Source organism: Mizuhopecten yessoensis, unplaced genomic scaffold, assembly GCF_002113885.1.
Source record: "Mizuhopecten yessoensis strain PY_sf001 unplaced genomic scaffold, ASM211388v2 scaffold1511, whole genome shotgun sequence".
NCBI classification, from domain to species: domain Eukaryota; kingdom Metazoa; phylum Mollusca; class Bivalvia; order Pectinida; family Pectinidae; genus Mizuhopecten; species Mizuhopecten yessoensis.
The window spans coordinates 210,715-234,112 of record NW_018404083.1 but is presented as its reverse complement, the minus strand read 5'-3'; the positions used below and the strand labels follow the sequence as shown (position 1 = coordinate 234,112).

The following is a 23,398-nucleotide window of genomic DNA, read 5'->3' as shown; positions in this document are numbered from 1 at the left end:
TTTTTTTTAACTGAATGAGAAGAAATGTAAGGCCAAATATCCTCACAAACAACGCTTAAGTGAAATCAGTTTGCAACTAAGCAGTTCGAAAATTTTGCAACACGTCTGGAGAAAGACGTTCCTCGTGACGCTGTAATTCACTAGAGTAAAACGTCCGTTTATTATGTTTGTTTTTGCATAATAACTGCTATACATACCGTAGAAGCACCTTCCTTTTTGTCATCGCCGCTGACAACATGCGCCATTCTCTGCGGCTTCGGCCGCATGCTTGGCCACAAGTCACCGAAATCGGGATACATAGCCTTATTTATGAATCAGTAGTAGGTAAACGTTGCAGAAGTGTATGTATATTGTTCATTGTCAATGCTGCTTAAACAACATGCCTAACATTAAGTCAACACTCGCCTGCATTTTCGTCTTTTCCGCTTCGCGTTGCGAATGATGTCTAGGCCTACACAAAACGAAAGTAAAATGTGCGCATGTCTAAATGTAAGGGAGATCACTCGTGTTTTCCCGCAGTATATGTCTGAAATCATTCCGAAGGTGTTGTTGTTTTTGTGTATATTGAAATAAAAGAGTCCTGTTATATGGTAATACTTCAATAAACGAAAAACACAAATCACACCAACAGACATATAAAATGTAGGCCTATCGGAGCATATTTTCGTTTCTGGCTGAGCTGTAATTAGCGAGAAGGCGATATAAAAATGCAATAGCATATCTTATGATGAAAATAGAACAAAATGATAATACTGCGAAGGTAAAAAAAGCCTTCAGGTTAGAATACCAATATGGAACTAGAGAAGGACAGTGGCTAGTTCTAACATGATTCCCGGTCTCATCTGCCCCGGCCGGTTGATCCCATTTTAGTTAGGCAAGCCTGGTGTGAATCACACGGAGGCGATTTTAGAATTAATTGACAGGATCCGTATCCATTAATAGGTTTGTAATATGAACTTTTTATGTTGATCTCCTACATAATTGTAAGTTATACTCCGCCTTATATTTCGTTAAATTATCAAGTTTACGTAACAAGTGCAAGCGAAATCCTAATTGACTGCCATGTTGGAAACTTCCTCAATCTTTCCGATATAGGTCAGACGTCTAAATATGGGTGTCATGACCAAATATGGAAATTGTAGTAAACATGACCGCATCAGTAGTAATACTATATTTGGCCGTGAAGGCCATATAAGGAAACGGATAACATCACGCGTGATCTAACATGGCCGTCGTTTCTTTTTTTAGAGTTTTTAGTAAGGATTTGTTATTTTAACGATGAACGAATATGCAATATTTTGATAACATTATAATCATATGAAGCGTGAATCAGATATATTATTACTGATTAGCACTTTTGATTATCCTCAGTTAGTTGGAACAGGACCGCTTCATAGCTCTGACCACGCAATATATAATTGTAAACAGGGACGTAAATGTCACCAATTTTAGCCAATCACAGGACAATATTTCCGTGTAAAGGGTTAATCCAGCGACAGTTCCAAGAGTAAATACGAAGTTTTAGAAGGATACTTAGTTCTAACTAAGAATAAGATTATATCCAATGACGTTTGAGTGAACTTGAGTCCGTGGTAATGGATTTTATTTGCAGTTTGTTTAGTATTACTAGAAGGTGACGTTATGTCTCGTTTATGAATATCTGAGCTCATTAACTGAAGTATTTTTACCGGAAGTTGCGTGTAGCATGCATGACCTACATTCAAGTAGCAGTTCCCGATTGAGATAAACAGGGTGCATTTTCAATAAGAATACGACGTTGTGATAAGATCATATGTTCTATAAAGAAAAGTAATGATATTTACAAGCCATTCAAGTGCATTTGAGTCCAAAGTTACGCATAATAAAGACAGCAGGTCCGGTATATGATTCAATTTAGTACCAGTGACTACCGCTAGAGGCCGTCTGTGTGAAATGGACATTTATGAATATCTGAGCTCATTAACTAAAGTAATACCAATAGCTGGCGGCTAACGCCTTAGCTAAAAACAGAATTATGTCAGTGTGACATTAAAGCCGCTCACCACTTTAAATTTAATTGCTTAAGTAACACGTTGAGCATCAATATCTTCTATGATACCTCAGATATGTGTTTTGTATTCTGCTAATTGAAAATCAAGTCATGTGATGATGTTGCCTTTGGGATTTCCAAAATCAATCACCTCTTAAATGATGCCTTAAAAACATTTCTCCCTCTCCTCTTTTTTCACCCTCTTTAAGTGTGACGCATTGTTGTAATTTTCATTAATTAGCATCCTCCGATGATGTGACATGAGCATTTATGTGCAGAATGGCAATCAGTGAATAGATAATAAAGAATAGGTGCATTTTGTGCTTGTTAAATGAAGAATTAACAGTATGGGGAAAAGAATGCATGGAGAAAAGAGACATTGTACTCCTTTTATTTTTATTTATTATTTATTCATATTAATAATAATTAGTAATATATGTAGCGACTTTATTTACTGTCATTGTTATACAAAATCTCACAAAATCTCACAAATGTTCTTGGAATATATTTGAATTATATTTCTCAATGCGACTTGACCAACGTAAGAGTTATTTCCGTAACACCGGATTGGATAATATTTTGACACGGCACGAATTCTTGTCAGACAGCAGCGGCAGTTGCATCATGTTCTTAAATTGTTACACTTTCATAAATAAATACACCAGAAATAGCATGCTGTGTTACAGAAATGTTTGATAAGCATACACAGTTCACATATCGTCTCGTCTCAGAGCCATTACCGATATCAACCTAAGCACGATATGTCATGAAATATGAACATCAAAATAGAGGTTATACTTCATCACTAATACGGTTTATAAGTATATATATATTTACTTCTTCCTTCTACAGACAGCGTCAATGCTTGACAGTCTTCACATGTGCTTTCCCGAATCATATGTGTTTCACACACGTAACACTCCTCAGACCTTAATCCGAGTTGCTAAAACGCTCAAACCCAGTGCACGAATTTCACCACCACAACACTCGTAGAATGCACCGGAGATGAACATTTTGTTTTCAGCAATTATTTAAAGAATGGATAATTATTTGGAGAAGAGTATCAGAAGACTTTATGTAACCCACAGGTGAGTGTCAGAAATTCTACTTTCTATTTACGATAACGAAACTATATAGCGGAAGCATGCAAGACTGAATTATACGCGCGCACGCACCCCGAACGGAAGTGGGTCCGTCATTTCGTTCTCTGGACAGAATTAATAAGCTGCTCGGCTCTTGCCAAGAGCGGCTTAAAAAAGCCTTATACAGAAGTTACTCTTCTTATTGAATATGTAGGTATTACGTAGTAAATTAAACTGATTGAAGAAAATCGTTTAATCCATCAGAATCTACTAACCTCATTTATTATCTGTAAATATGCACAAATCACATCGGTTGGCAAACTTAGCATGAGTTGGATCTGCATACGGAATTTGGTCGAAATATCTGCACAATATCTACTGCAATTAACACAAAAAACAAAGAGTGCCCGAGATGGGTGGAAAGACAGAGGAACACAAACATTGTTATCAACTTTGAGGGAATTTGGCTAATATTTACTAGAGTTATTAAGCGGAAACTGTAGATAATGATGTTTTTCGTTAATCAATGGGCCATTACTCCGCTTAATGGAGTCCAATTAAAGTGGTTGTCAAACTTGGCCGAGCCCTTAATGCCAGGAACCCTGTTACTAAGTTTGAAGACAATTGGATAATGTTTGCGAGAGTTAATGAACAGAAACGGCAGATACTGACGGTTTTGGTTATTCAAGGGGCCATAACTCTGGCAAATATGGTCTGCTGAAAGTGGTCATCAAATTTGGCCGAGCCCTTCAGGCATTTAATCCTGTTACTAAGTTTGAAGAAAATCGGTTATCATTTGTTGCAGTTATTGCACGGAAACGAGCGTGAAAGACAGACAGACAGACTGACAGACAGAAAGACAGACAAACCCAAATTAATATCACCCATTTCGGTGAAAGCGGGGGATAATAAAGGAAATGTGTAGACTTATAACAACTGTTTCACGATAACGTAACCATGACTATATTTCCAGTTCTATTTATAGAACCACGCACCAGAAATCTCAGCTTATTATCAAAATAAAAAGATATTGATATTTATTTAGGAAAAGTGAAAAATTATTGGGATCTGTACTATGGTATGAAATACATCAATATTTCGCTAAGAAGGGCTCTGATTTGGGTCCTGTAACGTTAGCTCCCCTTAATTTTGTTTTGGATAACACTGTAGCACAGATGTGCCAGAACACTCCTGTTGACCAAGTAGCCAAGTGGGTTGGAACGATTAAGTATAACAATCTGTTTCCAATACTATGAAACAATTTTTGACATAAGTACCAGGATCCTTCAAAAAAAGGTGTAAGTATATGGTCATCAGCTACACATTCAAGAATATTGATGAAGTTAGTAACTGAACTTCAAAAATATTCTATAACAGGCTCCACACAATATGTTCATTGCCAACTGCATTCTTCTACCTACAAGCTGTCAAAATGAAAGCTTAGGAAACTTGTTGCCTATAGCAAAATTGAGTTTTTCGAACTCTATGATGCTTTCGCCTCTGTTGGGATTATGTAACAGAATCTTATAGCCCTCGACTTATATTAGATAACCCGATCTTGCTCAGTTACAAGTAATAGATATTTTTAGACACTCACCTCTACCAGAAGGTCCAGGAGTGCAATGTTGCCTTTACCACAGCATATATGGACTGGTGTGTCTCCTGCTTGGTCCCGGACATCTGTCTGAGCGCCATTCTTGACCAGAATCTTGGCAATCTATGATAAAGTAATAGAGAAATTAATTAGCAGACATCAATCAAAGATGACCAATCAGTTCTCTGTTGGTACTAAAAGGAAGGGAGGGGGGACACTCTGTCCGTACTAAAAGGATTGGGGGGGCACTCTATCCGTACTGAAAGAAAGGGAGGGCACTCTGTCTGCACTCAAAGAAGGGGAGGGCACTCTGTCTGCACTAAAAGAAAGGGAGGGCACTCTGTCTGCTTTGAAAGAAAGGGAAGGCACTCTGTCTGCACTGAAAGAAAGGGAGGCCACTCTGTCTGCACTGAAAGAAAGGGAGGCCACTCTGTCTGCACTGAAAGGAAGGGAGGGCACTCTGTCTGCACTGAAAGAAAGGGAGGGCACTCTGTCTGCACTGAAAGAAAGGGAGGGCACTCTGTCTGCACTGAAAGAAAGGGAGGGCACTCTGTCTGCACTGAAAGAAAGGGAGGGCACTCTGTCTGCACTGAAAGAAAGGGAGGGCACTCTGTCTGCACTGAAAGAAAGGGAGGGCACTCTGCCTCACTGAACAAAAGGGAGGGTACTCTGTCTGCACTGAAAGAAAGGGAGGGCACTCTGTCTGCACTGAAAGAAAGGGACGGCAGTCTGCCTGCACTGAACAAAAGGGAGGGCACTCTGTCTGAACTGAAAGAAAGGGAGGGCACTCTGTCTGCATTGAAAGAAAGGGAGGGCACTTTGTCTGCACTGACAGAAAGGGCGGCACTCTGTCTGCACTGAAAAAAGGGAGGGCACTCTGTCTGCACTGAAAGAAAGGGAGGGCACTCTGTCTGCACTGAGGGGAAGGAAAAGTACTGTCTGCACTGCATGGAAAACAAGGTGCTGCACTAAGAGGAAGAAAGTTTTTTTTCTGTCTGTACTAAGAAATTCTGAATTGATGACTTACTCAAACTTCTGAACTTTTTGAAATTTTAATGGAGGAGATCCTGCATATTCAAAATTAAAACATATATTAAATGTGTTTATACACCCCCTAGAGAAGAGAAAACACATCCCTTTAAAATGACATCTTTTGAGCTGTTCTTTCATGTGAAATCATTAGATCTTAGAATATAGTAATAATTTAGCAAATTTACCGGTTGAAAATACTAAATTTAAGGGTCCAAAATCGAGAATCACCCTCCTAAATAGGGAGAGTTGGCAAGTTTGCATGACTTACTTAACCTTTGGGCAACACTCACCTTATTTTCCCCAAGGAAGCAGGCCAGGTGGAGAGGAGTGATGTGTTTTATCGTCTGACAATTAACATTGGCACCCCTCTGCAAGAACAGCTGGACAAACTCTAGGTTCCCGCACAAAACAGCGCGAAGCAAGGGTGTGTAACCTGACGCATCCCGTGTATTAATATTGATACCATTCCGTCCGGAGCTCGACATCTACAAAACCAAAAATTCACAACTCACCAACCAAAATATAGAATATCGGGAAAGACATTACACTTAAAAGAGAGAACAAAGTTTGAAACTTCGAAGAGTAGAGTTAGTTCATTTTAGTACAGATATCTGAAATACACATACATGTATATGAATATCTACGACAAGATGCAATGCCTTTTTCATAAAAATAATTTATACAAATATAATTTATGAATTTTATGTAAAGTGTTGTAACAGTGTTTTAAATCTCAAATTTTAACAGATTCAGTTGCAGATAGCCCAAAAAGAATTTTGAGATTTTAAATGAAATAGTAACCTGAATTTCTTAAGTTATTGCTTAATTTTTCCATACTATTTGACTCTTTTCATGAAAACACAAGAAATATCATAGGATATATTTAAAACCAGATTATGTCATCATTTTTGTTGTTTACAAATGTATCGATGACATCACAACGCTGAGCCGAAACTATGTCAACATAATAAATAAATTTATCATAAACAAAATATTAAATGTAAGTTGTACATGCCCCTTTGGACCATGTTTATGTGCTACTGGAGTGCACTCTTTATAGAAAATATATCCGAAGTGGATTTCATCGGAATTGATTGTACCAGAATAATTACTTAGGAGCAATTATTCAGCATGCATGGAATCAAGCACTTTGACCCGGATAAATAATCATTATTATTAATAAGCAGGTATTTCAATGATTTTTTTGGGATCAATCTTTTGCAGAAGCAGAAATGTTGTTAGAAAAGGACACATTTCAATGCTTTAATGTGATTGAAGGCAAGGGGAATATTAGAATTGTATGATTGGTTTATTAGTAGCTATTCTATGCAAGCTCCCATTTGTTCCTATACTGCTTCATACAAGTTATATATCCTGTAACTTATGGAAAATGTTTGAAAGCTGTGTATATATAAACCAACTTTACCCAAATACAAGAATTCCACGGAAGTGGATGTGTCGCCTGCGAAGGAAGCTGGGATATTACGAAGAAATAGATACACTTTTCATTTCAAGAAATAATGTTAAAAGTAAGAAATAATCATAGATTATGTTTTTGGATGGCATCATTTTGTTATATAATCTGTTATTCTGGGAAGAATACTCTTGAGTTTTAAGGAACTTGCTATCTATTTATAGTAACAGTGACCTTGACCTTTGACCTTCGGACCTGAAAAGCAATCCCAAGCAAGCACTTTTGGTAAGGAAGCACTGCATGAAGTTTGAGTTTGATCGGCCCACGGAAACTCAAATTATCGCACGAAAACAGATTTTCTATTTATAGTAACAGTGACATTGACCTTTGACCTTCGGACCTGAAAAGCATTCCCAAGCAAGCACTTTTGGTAAGGAAGCACTGCATGAAGTTTGAGTTTGATCGGCCCAAGGAAACTCAAGTTATCGCACGAAAACCTCTGTGCAGACGCCACCACCGACATAGCAATACCTATGTGTCACCAGCTTTTCGCAGGCGACACAAAAATGTAGGTTATATGATATAATGTTGGCAATGTGATAATGATTAATAGAATCTTTCCCTGCCCTGAGGGTGTGACAGAGAAATCTCTAACCAGAGGGGTGATGTTTTTTGGTTGTCTAACCCGAGGCTCTGCCAAGATCTTTTACTGTAAAACACTAAAATTCTGTGAATACTTATTTTTTGCTTCAAAGGACTCATTCATTGTATTGATATCCCAGAAAGGATACCAACAACTAAATTCTACAAATAAATCGTTTCTAAACAAATATAGGCCAGATATATGAATTCATGATAAACTGTGTTCACAGTATATAACACATTTGTATCTATAAAAAGATATATTCAAGCATAGTGCAAATCACCAACTTACAGTTGTTTCATCTGCCTCAGACTGATTATAAGATCAAAATAATCTATACAGATACATTGATGGCATAATTCATTACAAATTAATTGCTTTTTAAAATAATACATGTACGTACTCTCGAAATGATATGCCTGGTATTAACTCATTCACCCCTGAAACTTCATAATGAACTATTCCAACCATTGATTTGGAAGAGTTCAAATGTGTCTTCAGGGGTGAATGATTTAAGGTAACCAGACATGCTAAAAAATTGTGAAATAATACAAAATTTAGATTTTTTTGAAACTAATTTTTTCTTCAATTGTGGTTTTTGAGGGAGCAGATAATTTTTTCTAAGAAACAAAGAATTCCAGTTTTAAGCTGATCAAGCTTTGGTCACATTACTTCAGGCGTTTGATTGTCACTTTATCTTAATACACCTGTTCTGTACAAAGTTTTAGCAAATACATGTAAGTTAGTAGTACAATAGAGTTAGTAAAAGGCAAATCTACTCACACAGAATACAGACTGTTTTAAAATGAATGAGAAAGAAATGTAATAATATTATGAATCAATTTATAAGTTACAGAATACACAGTCGAAGAAATAATCAAAGGCCACCTTCAAAAAGTACATTCATAAAGGATCTTACATGAGTTTCCATTTCATATGAGATTGATGAAAATTCGTGACGAGTTTCATAATTTTATATGAAACGGAAACGAGTATAAGATCCTTTTTATCACATAATCAAGATTTGTAGCATTTATTCATGTAAAACAAACAATTTTCATGCAACCTTGAAATGTAAAAAGCTGCCATTTTGACTCAGGTGTGTAAGTCTATGACGTCATGTACTTGTCCTAGGCGTAACATCACAATCGAAACAATTGAAAATTACAACCATAGGTCATATTACATGGGTTAATACGCAAAAGATATGACATGGGTATATTCACTGGATAACACAGTACAGCATGTGATAAAGTGGTCTCTTATTGTAGTTTGTTTCTTAAGGATCCCTGTCCCACTACACTGCCATTTTCAGTATATACAGTAACCTCCCCTTAACTTCCGTTGGGCCATACTGTCATCGTAGCACTGTTCGGCATGTATACTTCCGTTGACCAGGTAGCTCAATAGTTTAGAGCGATAGTTCAGCAATCAGAAGTTAAGGTTTCTAACCCCAGTCTGGCCCCAATAATTTGTTTTTACAGTCAGAACACTGTTGTTGATTATATTTTGTTTATTTCATCTTTATTATTTCTCATAAAAGTCCTGCAAGGTACGGTTTTCTTTTCAGAAATGATTTATCAAAATTATATAGTCGTGTGGGATAAAACAGTTTCCAACAGTTTTTGGCAGTGGTACGAGGACCCTTAATGCAGGAAAACAAATAACTATAATGGGGAAATTTATAAGTGGTCTCTAAACACAGGTGCTTTCTTCATGGAGGTGGACTCTCATGAATCCAAACACAGGGCCAAAAATACTTTTAAGCAAATCAAAATATTGTTGTTGGGTATAATGTTACATCTCTAAATTTTACTGAATGTACATTCTAAATATGGTAGTAATAGCATTTTTCACACTTGAATGATGAATAATTTATGAAAATAGTATCAGTGACCTTGACCTAAGGACCCTGATACACTTGTATGTTGTTTCAGGGATACCCACTGGGTTATGAGAATTATATAATTTTCTTAAAATATAACAGTGACCTTGACCTTAACTACAGAACTTTGAAATATAGAATAATTCATCCCAGATTTCTATGATTTTTCTTCACAGGTTAATTCCATTAACTAAATTAACAAGTGTAATAACCTTAATTTCACCTACAGAAATTTGAAATATAGACTAATTCACCCATGATTTCTATGACAAATCCATTAAATAAACTAGCAAGTGCAATGAACAATATTTGCTAAAAATAGTAACAGTGACCTTGATTTTTAGTGCAGCACTTTGACCTTTGAACTTGTTTATGGTACAGTCACAGCTAACACTTTTATGAAGACCCAAGGCTATCATCCATTGGAAGACATAGTCAACAGTGTATTGAACATTTTTCTAAATATAGCAAGTGACCTTGACCTTAACTACAGCATCTTGAGCTTGTATGAAATTACATGGATATCTATAGATAGATAAGTTGCTACAGCGATGAAAAAGATTTTTTAAATATAGCAACTGTTAATCAGAATGCAGCACCCAGAAATGCAATTTCTTTCAAGTTAAATTCACACTTATAAGTGATGGAGTTTAGTTAAGTACTATGTATAGGCAAGAACTAACAAAAAACCTTCAAATCTGAACTATAAATAACGTCATCATCATTTTTCGCTATGAATAGTAAAGTTGTGTTACCTTCTGTATAGGGCGACACTTGTCACACTGACAGAGAGGGTGACACAGCTCGACACTGGACATAGGGGACGCCTCAAAGTCCTCATCCTCCTCAAGGTCACTCCAGCCCAGGTGGAACTTTACCTGTGTAGAAAAAAAGCTATACTAGTGGAACTTTGACCTGTGTAGACAAAATTAGCATTATATAGGTGGAACTTTGACCTGTGTAGACAAAATTAGCATTATATAGGTGGAACTTTGACCTGTGTAGACAAAATTAGCATTATATAGGTGGAACTTTACCTGTGTAGACAAAATTAGCATTATATAGGTGGAACTTTGACCTGTGTAGACAAAATTAGCATTATATAGGTGGAACTTTGACCTGTGTACATGAAATTAACATTGTATGCGTGAGACATTCTCTTTCTACACTCAAGTATATTTCTTGTGAAAAGACAATTATTTTATTTTTCTAAATATATGACTCAATTATCTTTTCAAGAAGGGAAAGGAAATATTTCTTTAAATTGAAATATTGGACTGACATGTTATGAAAGAAAATGTAGGTTATTTAATTTCTTGAACACTTTCATTTTTTATCCCAGAAGTCTGATACATGAATGTTTATTGATGTTTGAGAACATGCACAAATATGAAATTTCATGAACAAACAAGACTAAGTCAGTACAGTGATGCTGTGAAAATTATTTTGTAGTTAAGGTGACCCCGAAGGTGGGCAAGCAAACTCGTACGGGAGGTGAAGTTTATGAACGTAACAGAACTTTCATGAAAATAGGATAAGAATTTAAGTCTTTAAATCAAAGACACCGAAATTCTATTTATAGTAACAGCGACCTTATTTTTGAGGCAGAAGGTGAAAAAGAAATCTTGTACAAGAAGTGATGTTTGTGAGCATATATATTCAGTTCTGTAATAGTTACATTAGAAATGAAAAATGTATAGTAGTGATGACTTTGTTTTTGAGAACAATTTTAAACAAAATTCATTCAAGAAATGTTTGTGAACACATACAGTACATGAAGTCTACTGAAAATAAAATAGGAAATGAAGCCTACTGAAAATAAAATAGGAAATGCAGTTTAATTTTGTAGAGCAATGACGTCATTGAGGGCATTTATATAGTTTTGGCCTGTATACCCTCGACATGACAACTCATCATGATAATCAAAAAAAGTTTTGAACATCTAGTTTCTGTCGGACGTACCATTGGAAGGTCGCCATCATTGATTGAGTTGTAGAGTTTCTCCAGCTGTCGATTCTCCACCTGGTCAAGGGAGGCAACTATGTGGGTGATGGGGGTCGGGGGCGGAGGGGCCTCTAAAGCAACATCCTTTTTTGTCACGATTGCGTACTCCGACATACTCTGAAACATAAAATGTTATATTAATATCAAATGCATTTAATTTGTGAAAATACAAATCCATACGTTACAAGATTACATTTTTCTTCTATATCATAAACACATGGAAGGACCCAGTATAATTAAAAGTAGAAACTTTTGCATGTGGAAATATTTGGCATTGTGAATCTTTAAACTGAGATCAGGGTGTGAAAGTTTTCAAATTGGCAATGGTTTGGAAATCTATTCCATATATCTATAGTCTAGTTATTCTTTATACATTGGGTGGTAATTTTTATGATTGTTTACTCAATGTGAAAAAACATGAGCACTACGACACTGCAATTATTTCCTCTTTTACTGAAAGTGACAGGAAAACTTGGAACTAAATGTTTCTGTACCTCTTACTTCGACCCCCAAACTCCCCAACCCAGTTCTCGGGAATATTTTGTTTAACATCTTCACAATGACCAAACAAATGTTTTAATAGTGGCACAACATGCATTGCATTCTTTGTTGGTTTGAGCATCCTTGATACTCTAGGGGTAACGCTCTCTGCACTCCTGGAATATGTGGCGACAAAATTGAAGGCTCAGTTTGCACCACCTTGTGGATGAGATAGGAAGAGGACAATAGATTGATCTTTAGATTTACATCTTAAGAATATCTTGGTCGTTCAATGGTAAAATTGACTGACTTTGAAGTTGGGTGACGCAGGACAGGTATCAGTCTAATGATTATTCAGGTTATTTTTACCGGAGACCAGTTCAATAGCTAGCCACGTGCCTTCAATTTTGCTATGACGTATTCTAAGTGTGCAGAGAGCCAAAGTGAACGTAACCCTGGAGCATTGAGGATGTGTCATGGGAGGATAAAGAGCAAATGTCGATATTTAGGTTTTGAAAAGCAGTAGATACCCATCAATAAATTTCTCATATGCTAGAACAGCAGTAAGCATTTTAATTCAATGAACAATTTGAAATTTCTTGGAAATCTACAAGTGAAAATGTGAAAATCACTAGAAGATGCAAAAAGTTGTGTAAGGAATTGGTTGAAATTTTATGATAGATCATTGGTTACTCTTTATAAACCAATAATTAATGAATAATGGTTTTAAAGAAAAAGATCGTACAATGCCCCATATAATGTTATTGGGAATTAATTACACCAATAAAAACCAGACCCGAATCGTAAAAATTACCTCCCTTCAAACACTCAATGTGAAATTTATAGTCATATCATTTGCCTAATAACTAACAAATAGTTGACAAAGTCAATTAATCAGAACATCACTAGTAAGAATAATTTGAGGTGCTTAAGGGTCACCTTAGATTTGCTCCGGCTCACTTCCAGTTTGGGCATGCTGGCAGCCATCTTGAGCAGTTCCTGGACTTTGGAGCTTTGAGCAATGTTGAAGGGTGTCTGCTTCTTTCTGTTCCTCAAGCTTGGCTGGGCATCATTCTCCAGTAGGATACTAACAATGTTTTCTGGACAGATAATATATCACATGATAAACTTTCGGTACAAGTATGTGGCCAAAGAAAGACAACTCTTCTATTAGAACTTTAAGGATCCTCGTACCACTGCTAATAACTGTAACGAAGTGTTGGTAATTGGGTTTCTAAAGCTTTGATAAATTTATTTTTGAAAAAAAGCCAAACCTTTCAAGACATATATGAGAAATATTAAAGGTGACTTAAACAATCATCAACAACAGTGCTTTTATAAAAAAAAAAGTTTCCTTCTTTTTTTTCCAAAAGCTCCTTGAATATTTGATTTTTTTTATGAATTCAACATCACTGGATAATAAGCAACTTTTTCCTGATGAACCAACTTTTGCTTGTAACATTTCAAAAAAATCTCCTTACCGTAGCCCCATTTGGCTGCCAGATGTATTGCTGTGTCACCGCGGACATTCTGAGCGTTTATATCCAGCTTGGTTTTGGCCTGCTCCAAGAACACCATTGCCTTCACACACTAATGGGTAAGGAAACATAAATATTTGTATTTAACGTTTTCTGTAAAGGATAAGAATAATTCAGACAGTCTGAAGATAGTTTGTTCTCTGTTCTTTTTTTCTCATCAATTCCTCCAGTATGCTTTTTAACTATTACTTTTATAAGAATAACTAATAACAGTAAAAACCTTGATAAAATGTCCCTCATTTCATTTGTCACCTCACACAATTGCAATTCCTTATCCAAAACAAAAAGTAAATCTGAAATGTTTGTAAAATCATTTCTTATAATTTTATCACTTTTTGCGCATTCTTGTAAATCTATACATGCAACATTTGAAATTTATGGTAATTGACAGGTAAATATCCCTTCACTCTGTAACTTTATGGTTTATATATATTTATAGAAAAAATTATATTCTCAATACTGCTTAAATTCATATGCATTTATATGAAGTCAAATGCCTCTTTTTTAAATTTTGTAACTAGGAGATGGAAAAATGTACAGCTAGACCGGAGTGCGAACCCATGACCCTTTAAACTCCAGACAGATGCTCTACCAATTAAGCTACCTGGTAACTTCAATAGACCCAGGCCAGTTCCACTTCATTCCTCCTCCTCCTCCTTTTTTTTTTAGTCTTTGCTTCCAAAGACACCACTATTTACAACCAAAGTTTGAGTATCCCCTTGCCAAGCGTACACCTAATGCTTGAAACAAGGGTTGGTCACAGGCACCACTGTAACAGGAGGGAGAGTAGTGTGCTTCCATCGGGGGTCCAACCCGCGATCCCAGACTTCCTAGTCAGACAATCTCCCACTGAGCTAAAGGGAACTTCCCTCTAGGGTGAAGAAGCAAGAAGGCGACCATAATCCTATGTACAATTAAAATCTGGCATCATTTTATAAAATTTCACCCTCCCCTTCCTATCTATGGACCAGGCCACCATAGGATTACTACAGGTCAAGCTGATACTTACATCTTCGTGTCCGCTGTCGACACACAAGTGTAGCGGCGTGTTCCCTTCCCCGTCTGTCTGGGTACAGTCAGCATTGAAGTGCACCAATAATAACTGTCAAGTTAAAATTCAGGATTAAGATTTTTTTAATTACTTCCCATATCATTTTACACTAAAAATGTTTTGCATGGAATTTCTGGTTTAAAATATTTTGACTTGTACATTATTCTGAAGGAATATATGTATAATTATATTTCTACTTACAATGATGTTCTGGTGGCCCTTCTGACAAGCTAGATGTAGGGGCGTGTAGCTGAGGTAATCACTGGCATTCACCAAAGCCCCATTTTTTATCAGCAAATCTATTAGGTGGGCCTGACCGTTCAGTGATGCGATGTGGAGAGCTGTATTTATGGAAGTTAACTTCTCTTTTAATGCAAACTAATTAATGAACATCTGATTCAAATGATATTTCATCATCCATTCAAACAGATAAACAAGTAACATTTTACTAGAAAATAATATTTTCGGGAAATTCACTTAAATAATCATTTTAAATATCAAAGTTTTGTTTTGCTGTAATGCCGTGTAGATGCAAGACACAAATTGAAAATAATTTTCAGTTTTACAGAATAAATTATTCATGGATATGGTGTGCTGTACGCTTATGTACGTATCCTACACTTTACTTTTCAAATACCTTAGGATATCATTATAAATTTCGTCGGAACTAGCAATCAAGGAATCCATGTATCCAAGATATGTTTTTGTTTGGGAAAATCACGAAATTATGTCCCCACAAAAGAATATCTGATTTCACAGTACCTGTATATACCTGATCAATGTGCATACATTCACCGACAAAATATGACTTGTACCTGTGTATCCGCGATCATCTCGCGTGTAGGCTGTGACGAGGTTCACATCGGTCCTGTGCTGGGCCGTCAGTTTGGCACACTTGTCACAGCTACACAACGGGTGACACAGCTTGAGTGACACCTGGTCCTGACTGTCCCTGGGGCGTCGTAACATCTGGGTCACGGCAGTCTCGTCGCCGTACTGCACATACTGTAGGCAAAAAGTGGACACAACTCCTGAATAACACCTGTACTTTACCTTATGTATAGAGAGTGAAGATTAGGAGAAACTTAAATTCAACGAGACTACAATATGATGTGGAATTGCTTTATCCTCGTTCTATTTGATGGTACAATTTTGTGATTTCTTGAGTCGGGTGGTCAAGAGACAAATTGGTCAGCTCATTCACCTTTCACGAAGACTCTAAATGTATGGGCTCACGTGCCTGACCATGTGGGTTTACACTGAGTACTCACTGCCTCCGACATTAAGACCCCCTGCATCCTACCATCCCACGAAGCAGACATGACGTATTAATTAAAGCTGATAGAACTTGTTTCTTGATTTAAACTTTTGAATGATTTCATGGAGTTAATTTCAATTTAATAGAGTATAGTACCTGAAAGAATTTGTCGACAATTGATGTTCCACCTGACAACTGTCTACCAACCACTGTCTTTTGATCAGGGAATTCAGACTCCTGTAATAAATAAGAAAATAGATTATTGCAGTTTTATATCCACAAAAAGTATTAAAAGAAATTCTTAAAGAACAGTGTTCTACAATGATCGTTTTCTTGTAACAGACCATGAAAATCTTTTATACAAAAAGTGTCCAGAAAAAATTAGCAGAGTTGCCTCCCTTCAACTACTTTTTTGACATTATGTTCATTTCACAAGGTGGGTGTTTTGTTTTCTCAATAATTTCCTTTCTAATTATTATTTTGAGTTTCCCCAAAAAAGATTTTTCCAACACAATATTCTCTTTATGTTTTGACTATTCACCCTTTCAACACTGTAGACCATAATAGACTCATCCCAATAAAGGCACGGTAGAGTCCACTAAAGTTACCAAGGGGTTAAAGGGTTAAAGCTGCATAAGGCAAAGTATGATTTAAGAAATAATAGGTTGAATGGATATGAGACACTTTATAAAATTAATGGGATGGATCTAAAATGTTGTGTCCAAAGGCCAAGGGGCACTAGAATAGTACCATCAGTATTTTCTTTTCTTGCAATTTAACAACAATTTCCTTCAGCTTACTAACCGTAATTCTGTATGCTTTTATAGCCTCCTCCTTGAGGCAACCACTACGTATATGCTGCAGGGCAGCCTCCACAGTTGTCAGGTAAAACCTAAATATAGAATAGAAACACAGTTGTCAGGTAAAACCTAAATATAGAATAGAAACACAGTTGTCAGGTAAAACCTTAAATATAGAATAGAAACAGTTGTCAGGTAAAACCTAAATATAGAATAGAAACACAGTTGTCAGGTAAAACCTAAACATAGTATAAAAACAGTTGTCAGGTGAAACCTAAATATAGAACAGAATCAGTTGTCAGGTGAAACCTAAATATAGAAACATACTTGTCAGGTGAAACCTAAATATAGAAACATAGCTGTCAGGTGAAACCTAAATAAAGAACAGAAACAGTTGTCAGGAAAAACCTAAATATAGAAACATACTTGTCAGGTAAAACCTAAATATAGAACAGAAACAGTAGTCAGGTAAAACCTAAATATAGAACAGAAACAGTTGTCAGGTGAAATTTAAACATATACCATGACTACAGTTGTCAGGTAAAAATCCTCAACATATAACAGGACTACAGTTGTCTGGTAAAATCCTAAACATTTAACAAGACTACAGGTGTTGGGTAAAAATTCTAAACACGTAACAGGACTACAGTTGTCGGGTAAAAATCCTAATCATATAACAGGACTACAGTTGTCAGGTAAAAATCCTAATCATATAACAGGACTACAGTAGTTGGGTAAAAATCCTAAACATGAAACAGGACTACAGTTGTCGGGTAAAAATCCTAATCATATAACAGGACTACAGTTGTCGGGTAAATTTTCTAAACATGTAACAGAAACACAGATGTCAGGTAAAAATCCTAAACATGAAATAGGAACACAGATGTCAGGTAAAAATCCTAAACATGAAACAGGACTACAGTTGTCAGGTAAAAATCCTAAACATGTAACAGAAACACAGATGTCTGGTAAAAATCCTAAACATGTAACAGGACTACAGTTAATCAAAGTCTGGTTAACTAAAAGACTTATTTTCATACTACAGTAGTATAATAATATTTGAGAATCATCCGGAAATTGGCAAATATGTTAACATTTATTCTTTTCTTACATGTATAAGAGGATTATGTTGAAAATCGTAAACATGTTATATTGATTTCAATAATTTTGTATGTATACTATTAAGGTTAAAATTGTCATGTATTAACATAGGTTTCATGCCAATGCACCGGAAAAACAGACACCATTACTGCCTGGAAACTGTCTGCTTTAAATTATTAGGAACTATTTATACACATATGTATATCACATGCGTCTTCCTCATGTATCTAGTCTTGCAATAGTCCGTAATTGTGTATACATACATACAGAACACAATTTTTTGTGATTCTTATTGTTGACGTCATCATTGTTATGACATTATACGTGTCACTATTGATACTAATGACACTAAATGGCACTAATGGCGGATTTCAACTATATATATAATATAAAAATAAATATACAACATTTCATAAAGCACCCTATCTAGCTAACATAAGTCACTCTAATGCGATTTACAGTACATAGATATACAATTTTATACAGTCAATACAAATAGCATATAATATAAATCGTTACAATAGTGAGGAATTCGCAGGAGCTGCCTTATCAGGCACTAACTACTAGTGCTATGCCACCTTGCTAATATCTCCCTATGTGTGTGTGCCTGTGTGTGTGCTGGAGATGTAATGTGTTCTATTTATAGTGGGACCATGCTTCCAAGGGTATCGTTTATAGTGCCACCTCACTTTAATGCTACAACACAGATACCGCAACACCAACCCCAGACCATTTCATACTCCACCTGGGTTTTTGAAGTTGTGTGGGCAGGAGAAAAAACACTTTATCTGAATATTCCATGCATACAGGGACTTTGGGGATCGAACCCCGGCCGCCTGCGTGGAAGGCTGGAGTGTTAACCACTTGACCAAAAATGGTAGAGTCTACTAAAATAACATCGGGGTGAAAGGGTTAAGTGTAGAGGAATGTTTACTTTATTTTTGGTTTCAGGAGGATACCCATTGGTTGGTATACAAAAGCCCTCTTGACGTTAAGCAAATAAATCGAGAAGAGAAACAACTCATGAATCCAGGTATCTATTTATAACTGTATTGGAGCCGACGAGTTCTGACCCGCTGGGCAGGTCATCGTCCGAGCACAGCTAAATGGTGACTGCTACATGGTAATGGTGAGTTTTACTCATCAGCACCAATATAATATTAACTCATTCACCCCGGAAATTTCATAATGAACTATTCCAACCATTGAATTGGAAGAGTTCAAATGTATCTTCAGGGGTGATACAGTTATGATAAAAACCTGGTTTCGGGAGTTGTTTTTCTTATTTACCAATTTCAAAAAATAGTTAACAACATAAGCAGTGAATTGCATTCCTATCACATTCAAAGTCAATCAAATTGTTGCTTTCAACATTTCTCCTGCATATTCTAAAATTCAACAACATTTACGTTAACTACGAACAAACACTTACGCGTATTCGTCGTCCTCCGATGTCTTTGAAAAGTGGAAGTATTTCATATACATCAGATTGGCAGTCCTGCAATATTGATATATCAATTTTAATTCAAACAGAGACTACCACTATCGGTGAAGTTTAACATAATCACCATTCATAAACTTAAATCAACACACTCTTTTTGTACAATTGTATTGGCCCTACCTGGTGATATCAAGAATTGGTCTTAAAGATCCTTATCCCACCACAGGAAAAACAATGAAGAATTCCACTGTATTTTTTTCATAGTAATAGTAATCTCCCCTTATTTTGTTTTGGATAAGACTGTGTTTTTTCAATGCCAACTACAGAAGCTTTACTTCTGTAACCGCATGTTTTTTGACACTCATTGTTCTTGATCTACAAAGATATCTTAGGCCTGGATGAGACCATGTACTACATGTTAGAACAAGTAACCAACCACTAGTGTCTAGTGACCTAAAATAAAATTTGGAATCCAAGGGTAATTTTTTACTGGAATCTCGAAAAGCCCTTATTAGTAAATCTTGTTTATAATGAAATTACACTTTTGTTACTTGGCAAATAATTATCTCAAAATCATCATTCTCTATAAATGACAAATTTTGCCGACAGAAGATATATTTTTATAAAGTGGCGTTTTAGATTCCTATAATTTCTGTTACACACTCACCAGTTAGGTATCTCCGACTTGACCACTAACAAGATCAGGATCGGTAGGAAGTCGTCTGTGCTCATTATCAAGGGATCTGTCATAACGAAGTCGGTAATTAATAAAAGCGCCATATGCTACAACATTTGTAGGACAATGATCAAGACAAACAATAATATATAAAAGTATGACATTTCATCATCAATGGAAAATATAGCCTGGTATCAAAAAAAATTACAGGTCTCCAGAGAGTTTGCTGTAGGTATAGGTTTAACCCTTTCACCCCTATGTAACTTTTAGTAGACTCTTAAATACATTGATCTGGATGAGCCCATTTTGGTCTAAAGTGGTGAAAGGGTTAACAATATTTACTTAAGTTGTAATGAGTGCTTTGTAACGCAAGGGTTGTGATCTTAACACGACACATGGGTCATAATACAATCATATTGTGATACTTGTCACAACTTTTTGTACAAACCTGTTACAACAGTTTTCCTTGTTTGTTTTTTTTAGAAACACCCCTTAGTCAAAACTTATCAGTCAGTGGCTACTTCCCTACAGGTACTAAGTACACTTGGTCTACAGGAAAGTTAGTCAAGCATTTCAAATTTTTATTCATTGCAAAATATTTGCTGGGTATTTAGTTTCACACGATTTAAGCGAAAATTAAATCCATTGTGAGTAATACAAATTAATAGACAGTAATACATGTACCACTAGAATAGTAAGACATTGTTGGAAGTGTTTTTAGATGGGTGGGCATTTTAATGTCATATGATGAAGGTCCTTTGAAAATGAAAAAAGATTTTAAGGATTACATAGAACTTCATTGGTTTATGATTAAAAAGTTTACCAATGGTACCAACTTACCATTGGTTTCTCCGTTGTTCTGCGAGAGCGGTTTACTAAGGTTGGTCACGACTCGTTTCAGACAGGAGAGGCGCCCCATGGGGGTACTGAACTTGTTGATCCTGACCAGCTCTTTCTTGGCGGACACAATGTTCCGTACAAACTCCGACCTTATTCCAAGGTCGCGTGGCTTGACCTCTGTACTGTTACGTACCATCTTGTTAACTTCGGAATCCGCACTCGACACACAGGCAGTCAGCGTTTGGAACAAGTGCCGATGTAATGCATGCATTATATACGTCTGAGGAAAGAAGGTTAGTTAGCATGTCAGAGATAGCAACACATCCGAACAAATTAAATGTCAAACTTTTAGAGTGAACAGAAAATTATGGTAAGAATTGCAGGGGGGAAATTGGTACACTATGGTATGTAACAATAGAATAAATACATATTCTTGGTGGTTTTTTTCATTTGTTTGTGAAGAAATATTATTAACAATAATATTGTTTTTGTATGGACATTATAAAACCTTGTTATAATGCCATCATTTTTTAAGTGATATTTTGGCACTATTAACTCATTCACCCCTGAAATTTGATAATGAACTATTCCGACCTTTGAATTGGAAGAGTTCAAATGTGTTTTCAGGGATGAATGAGTTAAGAGGTTTGAAAGTACAGTCAAACCTGTATAAAGAGAACACCCTTGGTAAGTCCTAAAGGTGGTCTGTTTCCACAGGTGACCTCATAATACAGGTTCAATTTATAAAGAAATAATTATAATAGGAAACACTGAAAGTTGTCTTTTAACACAGGTGGTTACTTAATAGAGGTAATCCATTGGACAGGTTTTTAATTGACTTCATATCAAGGAGATATATATATTAGAGTTAATTGTAAGGGTGGAAAAAAAAGCAAAAAGGAACAGGGATATTTAATTACATTTGATGTGAGCACAATGGCAAATAAATCGAGGGACACTATCTTACAGTTTTATTTTTACTTCAAACAATGAGTAACAGTACCAAAATGTTATCTCATATTTGCGGAACTACTTAATTTTTCAACCTTGGAGATGGACAAGCAGACGTACCTCCACGGCGACCTTCAGGTTATCCATGTCGGACTGGCTGTGCTGTGCTGATCGTCTCTGTGAACAAACATCAGTAAACATTGGGTGGTCAGTTTTCTCACAAAATTGCAGGAACATAATACGTAACAAATTTTTCACATTAAAATGAAAGGAAAGTATATTTTATACAGTAAAACCTCACTATACTGCCATCATAATCCATTTGTCCAGAAAAAATTTGGCGTTATAAAGGGGTTTTGCAATAGTTTGAGGGAAACGTATAAAGGAATAATCATTAAATAAAGAAAAAGGGACAGAGAAATATTTTGGCGATAAACGAGGTGGCAAATCATAACGAGGGGCAATATATCAAGGTTTCACTGTATGTACAAACTTTTTCTCATTCAAAATAAAGGAAAATTATCATGTTACTTTTTTCTCGCACAAAAGTGTTGATTAAACAGATATCGTAAGATTTATTCTGTATGACTTTTGTGTTGAATTACACTAAAAAAAATCCATACAAAATTTTGTGTATAATTGCTTCAATGCAATTAAATCTAATGTCTGATAAAAGAATTATCAACTCACTACGTTAGTATCTTTAAGCACGGTCTGCATGGATTTGGTGAATTGTGCGTTGGCCGCATCCACTAAACTCCTAAAACTCTCGCCTCGCAGTCTTGTATATGACAAACTAAACGACTCCAGAAGTCTACTGAGTGTGTCTTCAGTCTTCTTTCCACCTAAAAGAAATAATTATCTTTTTTTTTATTCATAGAAATTTAATGTTGAAAAAATATTGAACATTTTTTTTGTAAAATCAATGCAATGCACTTAACGAATATATGATATATCGATATTTCAAAAGCAAATACTTATAGATGATAACATTTCAGGACTACTTGTATATCTATCCTTTAAAAGGCCAAAGTCTTATAAGTCAAAATAACATATTTGTGCGGTGCAGAAAGCAGGGTTTTAAGAGCCTGCATCCTAATATTAAAACGGTTTATCTTTAAGCAATGATAAAAACAGATATCTCATCCAATGCCAGGATACAGACTTAACAAACAAAAATGTGAACGGAGACTCACTAAGATATCCCGACCATCTTTACCCTTCCCCTTCAACCCGCTTTTCTCCTAACTTTTGACCCTGAAACCTTGACCGATGTTCACCAAAAATCTAATCAAGTGTTACAGAGGTGTAGAATTTTGATATAACAGTCCTATAGTGAAACAAGAGGCCCACAGGCCTTAATGGTCACCTGATATATTTATACAGAGAGTTGATTTTGTTTTTAACATGAACAGAAATATTATTCAAAGTGACAAAAAACAATAAAACCACCTTATTCAATATCTAGCATACAGATTTCAGACTAAAAAGGATTTGAAACTAGCACCTCTGATTCTAAACAAGGAAAATGAAGAAATTTTAGCACACTGACTCCTTTGAGCCCCACCCTACAGCCCTT

The 23,398-nt window shown here is 35.9% G+C and overlaps 1 protein-coding gene across 3 annotated transcripts in view; it reads right to left on the bottom strand.

The window, feature by feature from the left end:
* LOC110463513 (ankyrin repeat domain-containing protein 27-like) overlaps positions 1 to 23,398 on the bottom strand; it is a 75,007-nt gene that overhangs the window by 40,420 nt on the left and 11,189 nt on the right. Inside the window, exons 8-25 of one of the 3 annotated variants that reach the window (XM_021518156.1) lie at positions 22,510 to 22,664; positions 21,940 to 21,996; positions 20,869 to 21,148; positions 20,020 to 20,095; positions 19,344 to 19,409; positions 16,815 to 16,902; positions 16,167 to 16,247; positions 15,568 to 15,757; positions 14,954 to 15,093; positions 14,711 to 14,803; positions 13,645 to 13,753; positions 13,103 to 13,263; positions 11,642 to 11,800; positions 10,435 to 10,557; positions 8,578 to 8,589; positions 8,086 to 8,106; positions 6,028 to 6,222; positions 4,709 to 4,828 (exon numbers count right to left, since the gene is read on the bottom strand). In XM_021518156.1, coding sequence (XP_021373831.1) covers positions 4,709 to 4,828; positions 6,028 to 6,222; positions 8,086 to 8,106; positions 8,578 to 8,589; positions 10,435 to 10,557; positions 11,642 to 11,800; positions 13,103 to 13,263; positions 13,645 to 13,753; positions 14,711 to 14,803; positions 14,954 to 15,093; positions 15,568 to 15,757; positions 16,167 to 16,247; positions 16,815 to 16,902; positions 19,344 to 19,409; positions 20,020 to 20,095; positions 20,869 to 21,148; positions 21,940 to 21,996; positions 22,510 to 22,664 — 2,126 coding nt within the window. The remainder of the gene's footprint in view (positions 1 to 4,708; positions 4,829 to 6,027; positions 6,223 to 8,085; positions 8,107 to 8,577; positions 8,590 to 10,434; positions 10,558 to 11,641; positions 11,801 to 13,102; positions 13,264 to 13,644; positions 13,754 to 14,710; positions 14,804 to 14,953; positions 15,094 to 15,567; positions 15,758 to 16,166; positions 16,248 to 16,814; positions 16,903 to 19,343; positions 19,410 to 20,019; positions 20,096 to 20,868; positions 21,149 to 21,939; positions 21,997 to 22,509; positions 22,665 to 23,398) is intronic. The other 2 variants (XM_021518164.1, XM_021518171.1) reach the window with 2 other exon arrangements.